The 14,641-nt window shown below is 40.6% G+C and overlaps 1 protein-coding gene across 1 annotated transcript in view; it reads left to right on the forward strand.

Annotated features, from left to right (window-relative positions):
* The first annotated feature begins 3,667 nt into the window (after positions 1 to 3,667).
* The window catches only part of dlc1 (DLC1 Rho GTPase activating protein), a 79,587-nt gene continuing 68,613 nt past the window's right edge, over positions 3,668 to 14,641 (forward strand). The window contains 3 exon segments of the mRNA XM_041035795.1: positions 3,668 to 5,653; positions 10,379 to 10,513; positions 10,884 to 10,997. Coding sequence (XP_040891729.1) covers positions 3,668 to 5,653; positions 10,379 to 10,513; positions 10,884 to 10,997 — 2,235 coding nt within the window.

The raw sequence follows: 14,641 nt of genomic DNA on the forward strand, positions 1-14,641 counted from the left end.
CTTGGATGGAGAACATTTTAGCCATTTTAACCTGCTAAACATCAGCAAGTTAATATTGTCATTGTGAGCATTTTAGCATGCCTGCTTTTAGCTCAAAGCACTGCTGTGCCCAGAGTGCTTGTAAACTCTTACTCTTATTCAAGCTACATGTTGTTTTAATGCTCCAATTTTAATGCTTCAGCACTCTTTCAGCTCACACAACACCACACATACTGAGGCACTGCTGATGGGCATCTAGTCTCACATATGTTGATTGCACGTGTGTTTGTACAACATCACGGATGCATCAGATTGTGACGTAGACCAGTTGCCTTGTGGCCGTGCAGGACGGTCTGATTGGCACGGGGGAGGCCTGGTCTTTTAAATTATAGGCCTGTGTTGGATGTCCACAGAAGGTAATGAGTGGATAGCCTGAGTCATGCTCTGTGTCGGCCTCTGCACTTCAGTCATCAGCCATATCCACATGGAAGCTACTGTGACTGAAAAGATCTGTATTTTGTTACACTGCACTCGGGATAACCACAGAGCGCATCATGTGACATGTTATAGAGGAGTCTTGTTGAACTTGGATCCTTCCCCTTTGAGCATGACCATCTGTGTCCCTGGAGAGCCAACACTGAGAACAGTGCACAGTTTCCCAGCAAGGCCCCTAAGAAAAGAGTCATCCAGAGCCTCACCTCACATCTGGATGACCCAGAGGTTAGAGGCCATGGTTGCAGTGGTATTTGGAGGGGGCTTCATTCCAGTTTTCTCTTGTGCTTGGATTGTCTTGTCCCCATTGCTTTGGTGTATTCCTCTTTTTGAGCAGCCGGAAAAAAGAAAAAAATCTTGATAGATTTGGTCACAGCTTGAGTTTGTATGAAAGTAGGTGACATAACTTTAAGAGTACTTGAGCGACACAAAAGAGAAGATAAGATGTGTTATTGCCAAGTGCATTTTGCCTGTGTTTTGGGGGAGCATGAAGGTCTTTGACTGGCAGGCTGTGCAAATGGAAATCTGTGGAAATATTCCACTTGTTTTATTCCCCCAGTCTCTGTAGAAGTTTAAAGCCAAAGTTTGCTGATTAACATTTGTCTTAAATGGTCTCAGTGACATCAAGTGTAAATATCTCTTGCTTTGCCTTTTCTTTCTGCTAGGTGCCTCTGACAAATGACTATATTAGGCAATGAATTGCTGGCATTTGGGTCCTTAACTGCTTTTCTTCCCTTTGGTCTCCTTTATAACAAAGATATCAGGCTTAGATCCTTTTTTAAAGTTTCCCCATTGTCACACAATGTTTTTTCTGTGGTCATATTTATATATCTCAGATATTCTAAAGAATGTTTGTATAAATGCATTCTTAAAGCATATCTGCAAAGAGATCTTGCCCTGTATTTTTTTCATTAGTGCCAGTGTGTTTGGTTAAGAATGCTTGTAGAATTACATGATGACAAATTAAAAAAAAAAAAAAAAAAAGCATGCCTCGGATATAACTGCTGAAACATAAGAGCAATCGCTCCTGGCCCACAGCCAGATGTCTTACGAGGCAGCCTGTCTGTTACTAATCAAAACCAACTGGTGGGAGCTTTGCCCAGCTTAGTGTAATAGCAAGCTAAGGAAGAACAAAGTCAATTGAGAAGAGGAAAGAGGAGAGTTTTGAGAGAAGAAGTCGAGAGGAAGTTTCTAAAATAGTGAGGAGAGAAAGTACATTGGAGGAGGGTGGGGTGAATAAATGCGTATAGTGTGTTGGGTGAGCTGTGAGACGGGGGATGGGGCTCCTAGGATGTGACTCAGACTCCCTGTCAAAACCAGCGGGGAGGGGACCTGATGAGAAAAGGGATAGAACGGGAGGAGAGCAGGGGAGGAGTGGGGGAAAGAAAACCCGGCCCCTCTTACACCACCCCGACTCTTTGGCATTCAGCGTCAGCAAAAACCTAATGTGATCAAGATGGAAGTTGTCTATGGACTTTTCGCTGCTCCCCGGCTTTCTGCCTGCCTTTGGGGGCTTCACTGCCTGTCCGACAGTTTTACAGCGAAGATACTGACTGGAGTCCAGAAAATGGCTTGCAGAAACCTGGACTAAGGACTGCTTACAAAATAAAGCATATGTCAAGTCACTTGGAAAGAGATGGATTCATATTACTCAAACGTGGATGGATTGCTTTCAGTGGATGAATGAAAAGTCAACTTGTGAAACATCTCTGGATAACTGCACTCAAAGCTAATCCTTGATCCTCAGCCTATTTGTTGGATTATCACCTTGTGTTTAATTACTAAATATACTTCTCCTGGAGTGATAAGCTTTGTCAACACTGAAGAATTTACAAGAAGTAACTGTTGTTACTCCAGCGTGAAATATCTGAAATGTATTGAAGTGTCAGTTATTGCTGTTTGTTTGAGGACAAGTTGAAGGAACAACTGCTTTGGGACATTTTTTCTGACCTCCCTTATTTAACTAATAACCAGGTGCACGTACATGCCCGAAGGTGCAGATGACAGTTGATACCATCCAGCTCTACTTCTGAGGAAACTAAAGGTGAAAAGACAGAGAAAAAAAAACACCTGTTTCAAATCTTAATATTATTTATGCTCTTTAAGAAACTGTTAAGAAGCAGCTCAGTGACAATATGTGCGAAATACTTTTGAAAAATCAGTTTCTTTGCCACTGACATTTGTTGAATATGAGCACAAATATTGGTATTGTATTGAAATTACATGATATAAAATGAGGTTTATAATTTTCAGTCACTTACTGTAGAATACAGGAGGCCTATCCAGGATTTCCTATTGACCATATATATGTTGTTGCTTATGCTTCTGCTATGATTTTGTTTTTTTTTGTTTTTTTAAATATAGCAGATGTTGATTGAGTGCATCCTGCTGTTGAGTCCTTGAGTTCCTTCACTTCTGTACATTATGACCTAGAATAACAGGAAAAAAAAACACAGCACAGTATAGACCTTGGTTCTATTCCTGTGATTGAATCCACAGCATGTATTATGATAATTCTGAATCTCAGAAAACCCGCTGCTCAGGACCAGGACATTTCAGTTTTAGATTCTTTTAGTTATCATCATAACTGTTCAGATTTGTGGTTGAATGGGTAGGCGGAGAATGACAGTTAACCAACACCCTGTGAATTTTTCACAGTTCAAATTAATGTGTGTTGAAAGATTGCAGTGTAAATTTGACAGACTGGTTTGGCTACGGTTTATCTTGTAAAGATGTTAAAAAGTAAACAAGTGACATCTACATTTATCTTGATGGTTATCTGCATGTTTTGGGCAGTACTGTTGCACTTTATTCCTGAAAGTTTCTTAACACAGCCACGTCAAGTTCATTCAGTGTTGCTGGCATACTGTAATGTGAAATTTAGGGCCAGCCCTGTGTGAAAATATCAGTTTCCCACATTAGATTAACTTAACAGGGGTTCCTGTCATCTTATACAGGCCCAGCTGAGTTTATACTTTCCAAGGAACTGTGAATGCAATATAATTACGCCCCTCTTGAACTTCCACTCACAGCCTCCTAGCTGTTTAGTTTAAAGTGAAACATTATTTACCATATTGTCATCTGCGCATTCACTTACTGTAAACTCATAACTTGGAAGCACTGGCTGTCTCTTATCCTCATTTCTCTTCTCAACAGATCTGGTTCTCCATTTTCGCCTGGCCTCAAAAGCAGCTCTATGGGATAGCACAGGCTGTCCACCATGCCGGTAGCGATACGGAAAAGAAGTTGGGAGGAGCATGTGACTCACCCTTCAGGATTACAGTACAGCTATGATGATCTGGATCTGGTCTGCTGTCATGGAGTTGACAACGAGGGGCATTGGATGGGAACAGGGGCTTCCAAACAAGGTCGAAGGACAAGGTGTGCCTCTATGCCAGAGGGCTGCCATCAGCTGCCCACAGAGGACCTGGCTCAGAGACTTGAAGCGACAGCTTCTGTTGGGAATGACGATACTGTATCAGAACAGTTGAAGGTAATGGAAAACAATGAAAAAGTTCCACTGGATTTACAAGAGGAGTCAGTTCATGGCCCTCCTGAGTTGGTGGATGTTAACATTCCCCAAAGGGCCTCTGAATCGGAGCATCTCCAAACCGCAAACATGAGGAATTCTGGAGAGTTTCACTGTAACTCAAACAGTGGTATGTCTAGTGCAAATATTTCTTGTGCAACTGATAGCAGCAGTCACAGTGAGAAAATTATCAACGGTGAAGGTGATGTTGGCACAGAGAGTAGCCAGAGTCCCGACATCTGCAATGACGATAATGTCTTTAAAAGGCCACATATCTCCCGTGAAGAGCAACAATGCATCTTTATCTCTTCAAACAATGGGCTTCCACTGTCTGAATCTGCTGGTGAGCAGCCTGGCAAACTTCCAAATCATCAGGAAACAAAGGAGAGCCATACAGAGGGTTACGGCAGACCTCCTGAAATCTCTGAGGCCACATTAAACCGGTCCTCTGCTGCTGCTGAACTGGAACCTCAGACTGACCTTCCAGATGTGGAGGTAGAGAAGATGTCCACCTATGAGCATGCTGGTGCAAATGTAAATGTACCTATTGGTATGCTTCACAGTTCAGTAATGATGGAGGGTGGTGTTACGTCACCGTCTAACAAAACTGTGGAACCACTTGTGACTTTAGTGGTTGAAGGAGAAGGGGACCAAGGAGTAATTGAAAGCTGGAACGCAGATTCTGCTGACAAGCTGGGTAGTTTAAATGACCTAGAAACTCTAAATGAAAGTACAGGACCTAAACATCACTCAAGAGACATTCGAAGAGGAGAGCAAGATCATCATGACTGCACTGGAGTATTGGATGAGGATCATGGTTGTGAAATGTCCTGCCAGACTTTGTTGGAACGGCATAATATTGAAATGGCAGGGATGAGCGGGCCTCAGGGAGAGGAAAGTGCACAAGCAGGAAGCAGTGAGAAAACAGCAGAAGTCAGGTATGGGCCAATCGCATCATCTGATATTTGTCTCAAAGGTCAGTGTTGTTCTCTCACAGTTAAAAGCAATGTGTCATCTGAACAAGTGGATACTGGATATTCAGAAAAAGACCCCACACAGAGAAAGTACACTCAGTGTGCAGATCAGTATGTGGAAACGACGACCTCCGAAAGTCAACCAACAGAGGACATGGATGTAAGCTCGGTGTCCAAAGAGTTGTTTTTTTGTGAGGATCAAGCTATAGCTCAGCCGCTGGAAAATAGTTGTTCTAAACTGGACACTATCCTAGAAGTTAGCTGTGTTGAGCCACGTGACGCCCCAGTACTGGATCCTACAAAGAACACTGCTTTGAATATCACCCAAAATCCAGACGTTCAGCACTCTCATATGGATGATAAACATACAGCTACTGAGCAGCACAACCAAAACCTGCCATCATGCTCTACAGAGGTCAATGTTGAGCTCTCACAAGAGGGAATCCATGGTAACCAAGCTTCTGGTCTTTACTTCAGTGAGTCACCTGCCTCTGAGGTGGCAGATGGTCAGAGGGAACACCACAGGCCAGGAGCCACAGTCTCTAGGATGGAGGAAACAGATGAGGCCGCACACATAGCTACTAACAGCGACACACACCTTGCCAGTCCAGTTATAGATGGAACGAATGAGCCTGGAGATATCAAAGAGGACGGTGTGGTGAAAGTGCGCATGAGAAAGGTAAGGCTAAAAATGATATAGATGTAGAAGAGATGCAGTGTGACATAATTAATATTAGCTGTGATTAGTTTTGTATTTGTTATGTGTGGTAACTGTGGTTTGGGCACTTCAGCATGTTCTGTCTTAAAATGAACTGACACTTACTGGGCATAAAAGGCCTACAAATAATTTTTGTCCCACACTCTGGCAAGCGTCTAGGAAAACAATGACTTCACTCTCACATGCTTACAGATCTGTGAGTGGGGGGGATCTGTGAAATGTTTTACTCTTTCTCAACCACCCATTGCAAAACAAGGTCCTATAAGGGCACGAGGACTATGAATGTCGGGGGGGTTTGCAACAGCTTTCTCGAGCAAATGCTGTACATTGTACTATTTACACTCTGCTAGCCAGTGAGCTTGTAAGGCACAGTAAACTAACAAGCAATTCATGAATTTGCTCACTGGAACAAAGCAAAGGCTAGAGAACTGACAAAGTATTTATTCGCTATTAGTAGCTGCAGCGATAGCCCCTTTTGGAATGACAACAAGACTTCCATTATTTACAATGCAGTGTGCATTAAGCAGGCATGTTGTTTAGACAAGTACCACATTGTGGAAATCCTTGAGATATGTTCTAACTGAAGACGATCACCCTGTTGTAAACAGCGACCCTTATAGACCCTGATAGATCAGATTTGTATCTTTTGTAAAGGTTTGGTGTCCTAGTTATAAAAATTGGAGTAACACTACATCACCCCTATTTTGCACTGTAAGTGATATATAAACATTTAATAAAAGCTGTGTAACACTAAAGCGTAGTTGTGAGATGTATAGATGCACAAATAGGAGGAGAAGTGTTCATTAATGTACTGTTCTTTTCTATTGTCAGTCATTATCTGTTTATACACCAAGTGCTATGTATAAATGAGGAGAAGTGATACTTGTTATATATCCACTTACAACTACATTATACTGTTATAAACCAATTAATAAATGTTAAAGATAATCGGTTATTTTTTTAGGTTTATGCATTCCTGTGATAGGATATCATGAACAGTGTGCTACACTGACGTGTGCAACTAGACAGTTATTCATTAACAATATGCTGCATGGTGATGACTTGTGGTAGTGTTTGGTCATGTGTAGGTGCAGAAAGTGTTTTTAACTCGCTCCAGTGTATTTTTAGTGTAGTAGATCTGTATGTACCAACACAGATAAGGTGTGATGCCATGTTGTTACTAATATCAGACAAGAACAACCCCCTAATAGATATCCATCCTTGAATAGAAAGCCTAGAATTAGCTATGATACTGAGTGAGTAATGTATGCAATCAGTCACAGTATTTGCATGATGCATTACTCACTGACACTCTGGTTGTGTCTCTGTTCCTGAAAAGCATATGAGTTGTGTGATCCTAGAGGTTTTTCATGTATTATCATTACATTATTTCAGCATAAACTACGTGTTTACACAGAGACTGTGGAGCTCGTCTCAGTCATGACCAATGTTGATGTCACTCCATCAGCTGCCAAAAAGGAGAGAGCACAGTCCAGTGTGGGGACATGGAAAACCAGTGTCGCACTTTATTACCACCGGCTCCAATTTCAGTCTTACAATGACTTTAAACCTTTGGATTAAAAGCCCAAAAAACCTGGCTGCTGGACTCAAAAAGAGGAGTTCAGCCATAAAAGTGGAAGACGCCAAGGCAATCCATCTAGCATATGGTAATGTCTTGTCTTCTCTTTGACAGCACCACAGGGTTTTCACTGCAGGGTGTATTTACATTCGTATGAAGTACTAAGTAAATGTGCTTAAGGCAAGGCCATGAAAAATTAACATTATTATATCCCCAAGAGAAGTAACATACAATATTTAGTATAAAGAAAAAAGGGAAGGAACTTCATGAAGAAAATTACCAGACTGATGTTATTATCTCTCTAGTTCACAATGGCAACAGCCATCTGGAATTATCCCTGACAAGATACTGCACTAACTAATGACAATGTTCCCAGTGGACTATGTTATTGTTGCAGATTCAGTTTGTAAAATGAACCCATCTGGTTTGCATAATGGCTTGAGATTAACCTGATATTGTGCTTTGTTACAGTGTTTATTTGTTTTAGCAACAAGGCCTTATCCTGACCTCAGGGCCAAACTGGCTCAACAGTCATTCATCTAACTGTAGACGACTTGGCAACATCACCATCTCTGTGCTCCCTCTTTTTCTTTCTCTGTCTTTCTGTCCTTATTTATTAATTAAAATGCTTGACTTTTGGTCACTGTTTGTGAATGAAATATGCACGTTTGACAGAGTGTGTGTGCAGTATTTTTGATGCATTGTCACCTGCACACTATGTTTATCACAGCAGAGAAAGAGACCCTCAGTTTAATGGACAGGTCTGAGAAATGGGATGCAGGCCACCAAGTGTAAGAGGGCGTTTGAAAAAGAGAGCAAGGAAAGGGGAAGGAGGGGTCTGAGAGTTCAAACAGTGTGGGAACTGTCTCCCATCTCAAAAAACAGGAAGTCGAGAGGAATGTAACAGAAACCTCAAAAGATGGGAAAGAGAGTAAAGAAACCTTCTGAGAGCACCCAAACCACCAGAATGCCCCCTAAAAAACTTTGCCTCTCTGAGGCGCCTGACATTGCACTACACTTGTTTTTTACTGTGCTGTTTTGTGGTTGTTATTGCCATCTCGAGCCAGATGCTTTTGTTCATTCAGTGAGGTCTCGTAAAGATGTCATTGTTTTACCACGATACAATGTTTCATTGTGAAACTTCGCTAAGGAGACAGAACGTAACGATGTGCGCTGCCGCTAGCTAGGAATGCCAGTGAATGCTTCAATGTGGGACACATTTCCATGACACACTCTGGCCTCGATGTCTATTTGCTCTCTCAGCAAACCCAATAGGAACTGCTTTTGACAGGCTAATTGGACACTAACTGGAAAATAAATGTAAGCGCAAGTCATAAGACGTTATTAGGGAGCCAGTCGCAGGGCTGAGGCTGTTGCCTGTTTATTATGATGCAGATTCTATCTAGGACCCATAAGCCTGTCAACAGCGCACACATTGGCTTTAGTCACAGCTCAGTCCATGTGAATGTTGTCATCCGTACACACCCACTGTAAACTTAACTCAAACAAGATCAAGCCACATTAGCCACTTCACACACACAACATATTTATATGTTTGAAGTATTTAATTCATCCTGCATAATCCAGTGAGATTTCTCTTTAACGCATCACATTCAGGAACAGATGCAGCACATGAACACAACACACTGTTAACATAAGTCTGTATCTTTGCACATATAGTCACAGTGGCTGTGTCCCATGAGCTCACCCTCATAAAGTGTTTTACAGGCTCTGTTAGACCATATTGTAACAAGGTTTGTTTGGGACTAATGAGCCAGCTGTGTGATGTAATTTCTTGGGGGTCCTCTCGGGAGGGAAGCTCAGACAGAGAGCCACACCCGGAGCCAGAATAAAAGATATGCAGAAATAAATGAAAACATTTACTGTGTTTAGAACTGCAGAGATTTTTTTTTTTTTTTTTTTAAGTTTTTGAACTTGTAACAAGAACCTATATTGCCTCAGAAAAACAGGATTCATGTATAGCAGAGGATAGAGTGGGAGGTGGAGTGTGAAGGTGGGCTGGACTTTGTCATTTCACTTGTTTTACTCTAGACGCACCACCTGAGGTCAGTATGAGACTTGTTATCGCAGTGTTTGAATGGATAGTTTAAAAGTGCATATAACAGGACCAATGGAAAAACATTTAGAGTCTTGAAGTCATATGTTTACAAAAAATGGACCAGAGATGTTACAAGAGATATGCACAGGGTGTGTGAAAAAAAAGCAAAGGGAAACAAGGAGGACTGTCATAGGAGCAGAAAGGAAGAGGCTACAGCAAGAGCAGAGGGTGAAAATGCTAGGAGACTTGTTAACAGAGGTCGGAAAGGAAGAGGAAAGAAATAAAGGAATGTATGGAGCAGGAAATGAAGCGTGAAAATGGTTCAGAGCAAAATTCTGTATTATTTTTGGTATGAAAGACCAAAGCCAAAGTTTAGTTGACATTAATTGTCTGGAGACATCACAAGCAAGCGTTAATTGTCGATTTGATATAATTGACAGTTACCTTGATGTAGATGAAAGTAAAGCCAAGAACTATAGGGTGTGTTGAGATGAGATTGAAATTTTCATGCCTTGCTGCAGGCAGGAAAAAAGCTGATGGATCTTTAATCTTTTAGGTATGACTTAACAGGTAGTGTTCTCTTATTTATTGCTGATTAAATGATAAAGGAAAAAAAAAAGTAGTCACTTTCCACAAAATGCGCATGTGAGAAAAATAGACTAGAAAACAGCTATCTCTGACGCTTCTTCCAAATGGAGCCTGAACTGGAATGAACTGGAATTATTGATTTATCTAGTTTATCGGTAGTTAGATGACTGCACCACAGAAAACACATCAAGAAAAGAACCTCAAATGTCCCCTGTTCAGCTCAAGCATGTAACTGGAATGTTGTTTTTGGTACATTCAGGTTATTTCAATTTTGTCAGCTTATAGTAAGCTGTCTCCACACTGAACACTTAAGTAGGCAGGAAGACAAATTCATCATGTGAATGCCTAAAAAATCTTATATACATCTCTATTTATCTATAATCATTTATCCTGCTACATTTGTGAGCTCAGCACAATGCTAATATATATTTTTTTCCCTCTTATTTGTCTCCTTATTCAGCGTGAGCATGCTCGATTAGACTCTATGGTGTTGCTGCTAATGAAGCTGGACCAGTTGGACCAGGAAATTGAGAATGCCCTGAGTGCCACTTCCTCTATGGACAGCACCCCCACCCTGCATCGACGACAACTCCTGGTACATACCTGCATGTTACCAGTAGTTTCTGCTGCAAACCCAAACTTAACCTGCACTTACTACTGCATGTTTTTTTTATTGCATCGCATGGATTCAGATAGAAACTTTGTTTTCATTCATTTTTCCCTCACATCTAGTAAACTTCTCAGTCACCTAGTGACCACTAAAAGCCATAGTACTGTGAAAGGCACTGAGGGAGCAACGTTCATCTGACTCCTTTCACCCATACTGATTAACTGTGTTGGGTGTTTTGCATCTACAAAACTATGTTCTTAATCATCTCTAAAGAAATACCAAAACAGAGGAAAATATTATTTGTAGTACAACAATGTAAATCTTACATTGCCATCTTTATCTTTTACATGTGCAGGAGTTGGATTTAGGATCAGTGCCAGCAGTATCACAAAACCCTCCAAATCCACACATTCCCACTGCCTCCACCTCCGGACCCTCATCCGCCCTTGGAGCGAAACCTAAGAGTGGGGTAAGTCAGGAGCTATGCATCGTATCAGAATACCTCAGCACCAAAATTAACAAGACATGAGGTGAGACCTTAACATATGGAAAGATTACATTGGCAGAATCTAAGCCATTGGGTGAGAGACTTTTGAACTTGAAACAGTGAATAATTTGGTTTTCATACCAAAACATCTAGAGCATGAGCTGTTTAGAGACCATTTAAGACACCACCCACACGCACACATATGAACATACACACAAGATCTGCTGCACTACAGTTTCTCACCATCAGTATTTACTTCCTTTTTGACTTCCTCTTCTTCACATTTCAATTTTAACCTTTTGTTAACTGAAATGGTCAGGTTTGTCTACAAGTTAAAAGCATCTATCCCAGAAAGATTCAGAGGAATTACAAGAATTATAAACTGTACTTAAACTAAACCTCCAAAATAATTTGGGTGTTTTTAAGACCTTGAAACATTGATTGTACATAGCTGTGGCTGTTCATATTGGTTTCTGGTTTTTCTTGTGCATCCGTGATAGAACAATTTAAATTGTTTTCATGGTTTTCAGATGTGCATAGAGCTACTGTTTAACAGTTTTTTATGTACCCTAAATAATATGTATTTCTCTTGGGGCATAGTTGTTCAAAGGTTTAAATAAAAACAGCAAACACAGAGGGCACACACACATGTACATGTTGGTCTTTCTACAGTTGTGTGGACACTCGTTGACACAATGCATTCTCTAGCCCGTTAACCTGACCTAAACCATCACAAATAAATGCCTAACCTGAATCCTTTCCCAAACTCTAACCTGAACCTTAAAGCCAAGTCTTAACCTTCAAACAGCCCTTGGAAGTTGTGAGTACCACCAAAAGGTCCTCAGAACAGTGGTTTCAAACCAAAATTTGTCCACACAACCATAGAAAGACACACGTATACACACACACACACACACACACACACACTCATAGTCAATTTCCCAATTGTAGGAATGTCCCCAAGCACTTAGGGCTTAGCCAAGCAGACGCTAAAACTCTATAATTAGCTGGTTCCTAAGATCTAGACCCCTTTTCCCCAACAAAGGGGTCAGAAGGGGGGTCTGTGAGGTGAAAAGCCAGGGCAAGGGGGAGGGAGAGAGGGGGACACGCTTCAAGTGAGACGTGCGTCTTCAAACCCCTTGCTTGCTCACTTAATGACTTTGTCAGCCTTGCTCTGCCATTGCCTTCAGAGTGAGGGCAAAGTGAACAAGGCCAGTAGCCAGCGGACTGAGCACTCAAGCTGACTTTTACAAGTACTTGTTTGAATGGAAATGTTAATTAACATGATCTTGAGACACTTTATCTCATGATGAATTGATGCATAAAAGGATAACACTAAATGTCAGACAGGATGTTTCTGTTGCACAGCAGTCCTCTTATCTTGCTAGAACAAAACACTGTGACCTGTGGAAACATCAGAATTCCTTGACAAAAAGGACATCTCACATTCCTGAATTATCTCTCGCAATTCCTTCTCGACATTGCTTTGTCTTGTTGCACGTCACAACTTTTCTGCCGTCACACAAAAGAGGAATATTACTTGGTACATTAAGGAGGCACAGATCACATATATGATGTGTGATGTACTACATCCATGACCAACTGTTTCCACAACCTCCATTCCTGCAGTAACCCAAGGTAACTCGCTAAGCCTGGGTAAACACTGCTTTCACTGCGGCTAATAGGAGGCTTTTTACAGTGGAGGCCCTGTGGGGTGATTGATTGAGGCCAAACAGATGACGACTTCATGAAGGGGATTCTCAGTGGTTAATAGTTGTAGGGGTCTGTTGAGTCCTTTCAGACGCAAAGTTTTGTGACGCCGACTTAATCTTTTTAGCTAGACAATACAAATCCTTTAAATGATGTAAACACAAGGCAGATGTGAAGAACAACCAGGGTTGAGGTTAAAGCTTTAATTCAGCCAGACATCACAGTTTCGTTTTACACGATGATAAGTTGACATTAAAAATACAACACATGTAATATAATAGATCATTTAAGTACAGACTAATTACTATCATTTGTTATTATATAAAAACATTACTCAGTTCTAAATAACAGGGTAGTGTGTAGTACCAGCATTTTGCCATTAAATATTCCCAGAGGGGAGTGTGTAACCTTTGGTTCCCTTTGATGCCAATGTAATCTCACATTATAATGTGAAATAAATTTTCCTTTCTCCTAGTATTAGCCATTATACTCTACCCTGTACTGCTTATTTCTTTGATTATTATAGATTATGGGATGACTGAATTACCAGAACTACTTACAGTATAACAAATACACTAATATAAACTTCAGTCTCAGAAATTACTATTGTTTAATCAAAATCTCTATGACACTGTCAACAAAGGCTGAATATTACAAGCTTCAGAAAAATAGGAATGATTTAAGGGGCTTTTGGATTGCTTTTTATTGGAAGGTGTTGTTTTTTCACCCCATATACAGTGAATAGACATATCCAAAATCAAGTCATACCCCTAAAACAAACCTTGTATCATAAGTACAAAAACAGCCAAAATCCCAGAAAATGTGAAAAAAAGGAGCCAAATCACAAACTCTGTGCTGCATAGCATTTTCATTAGCATTTGCATGTGTAAATTATTCATACAGTCACTTTCATTACACTATCAATTGATCCTGGCCCAATTCTGGAGCGTTCATTTAGTCTTCCATTGAAAGTGAATCTAATTGGAAATAATTAGACCCCAAGAAATCTGTGAAAAATATGTAAAAAAAAAAAAAAAAGTTATAATTTGCAAAACCATGGAGAGATTGAAAGCATACAGCTGTTACTGTTATTCATCAGCTGAAGATTTTGCCAAGCCAAACTAGCAGTTTGAATGTCTTCAAGCCAACAGCTTGGCCAACAATAAATGTGGGGACTTGGGACTGAAGTCACTGTCACCACTTGTAATGTTGGCTGGGGAAAGGCCAGATGCTTCGGGGTTGTGTGAGACCCATGTACAGTGGCTTCAGAGTATTCAGAATCTCTCACTTTTTGCACACTTTATTGTGCTGTAGATTTAATTTGAAATGCATAAAAATTTTGCAAATTTATTTAAAAAAAACATTTCTTTGAACTCTTCCTTGAGTTGACCATTCAGGCAAACTGAGTAACTGTGCAAAGAAGGTCTCAGGCAGTGATGAGAAACAAGTCTCTGACTGTCCATGAGTGGCCAAGCCAAAAGCCCTTAAACACCATCTGTGGAGAGACCTGAAGATGGCAGTTCACAGATGCTTCCCATCCAGTCTGAGGGAATTTGAGAGAATCCGCAAGGAAGAATGGATAAACTGTCCAAATCCAGGTGTGCAAAGCTTGTAGAGACTTTACCAAGAAGACTTGAAGCTGTAATTTTACTTCGTAAAAGCTGTCAAGGTGACTTTCACAAAGTACTGAAGGGTCTTAATACTTCTTGTGAGAGAGATTGCAGCTTTGTTTTTTAAAATAAATTATCAAAAAATTCCAAAAATCCTTTATTCACACTGTCATTATGGGTTATTTAGTGTAGATTAAAGGGTGTAGGTCCATTTATCCATTTAGAATAAAATCTACATCACAGTAAAGTGTACAAAAAATGAAGAGGTCTATAATTGTTGTTAAAATGAGAGTTACATATGTAACT

This window comes from Toxotes jaculatrix, chromosome 4, assembly GCF_017976425.1.
Source record: "Toxotes jaculatrix isolate fToxJac2 chromosome 4, fToxJac2.pri, whole genome shotgun sequence".
NCBI classification, from domain to species: Eukaryota; Metazoa; Chordata; class Actinopteri; family Toxotidae; genus Toxotes; species Toxotes jaculatrix.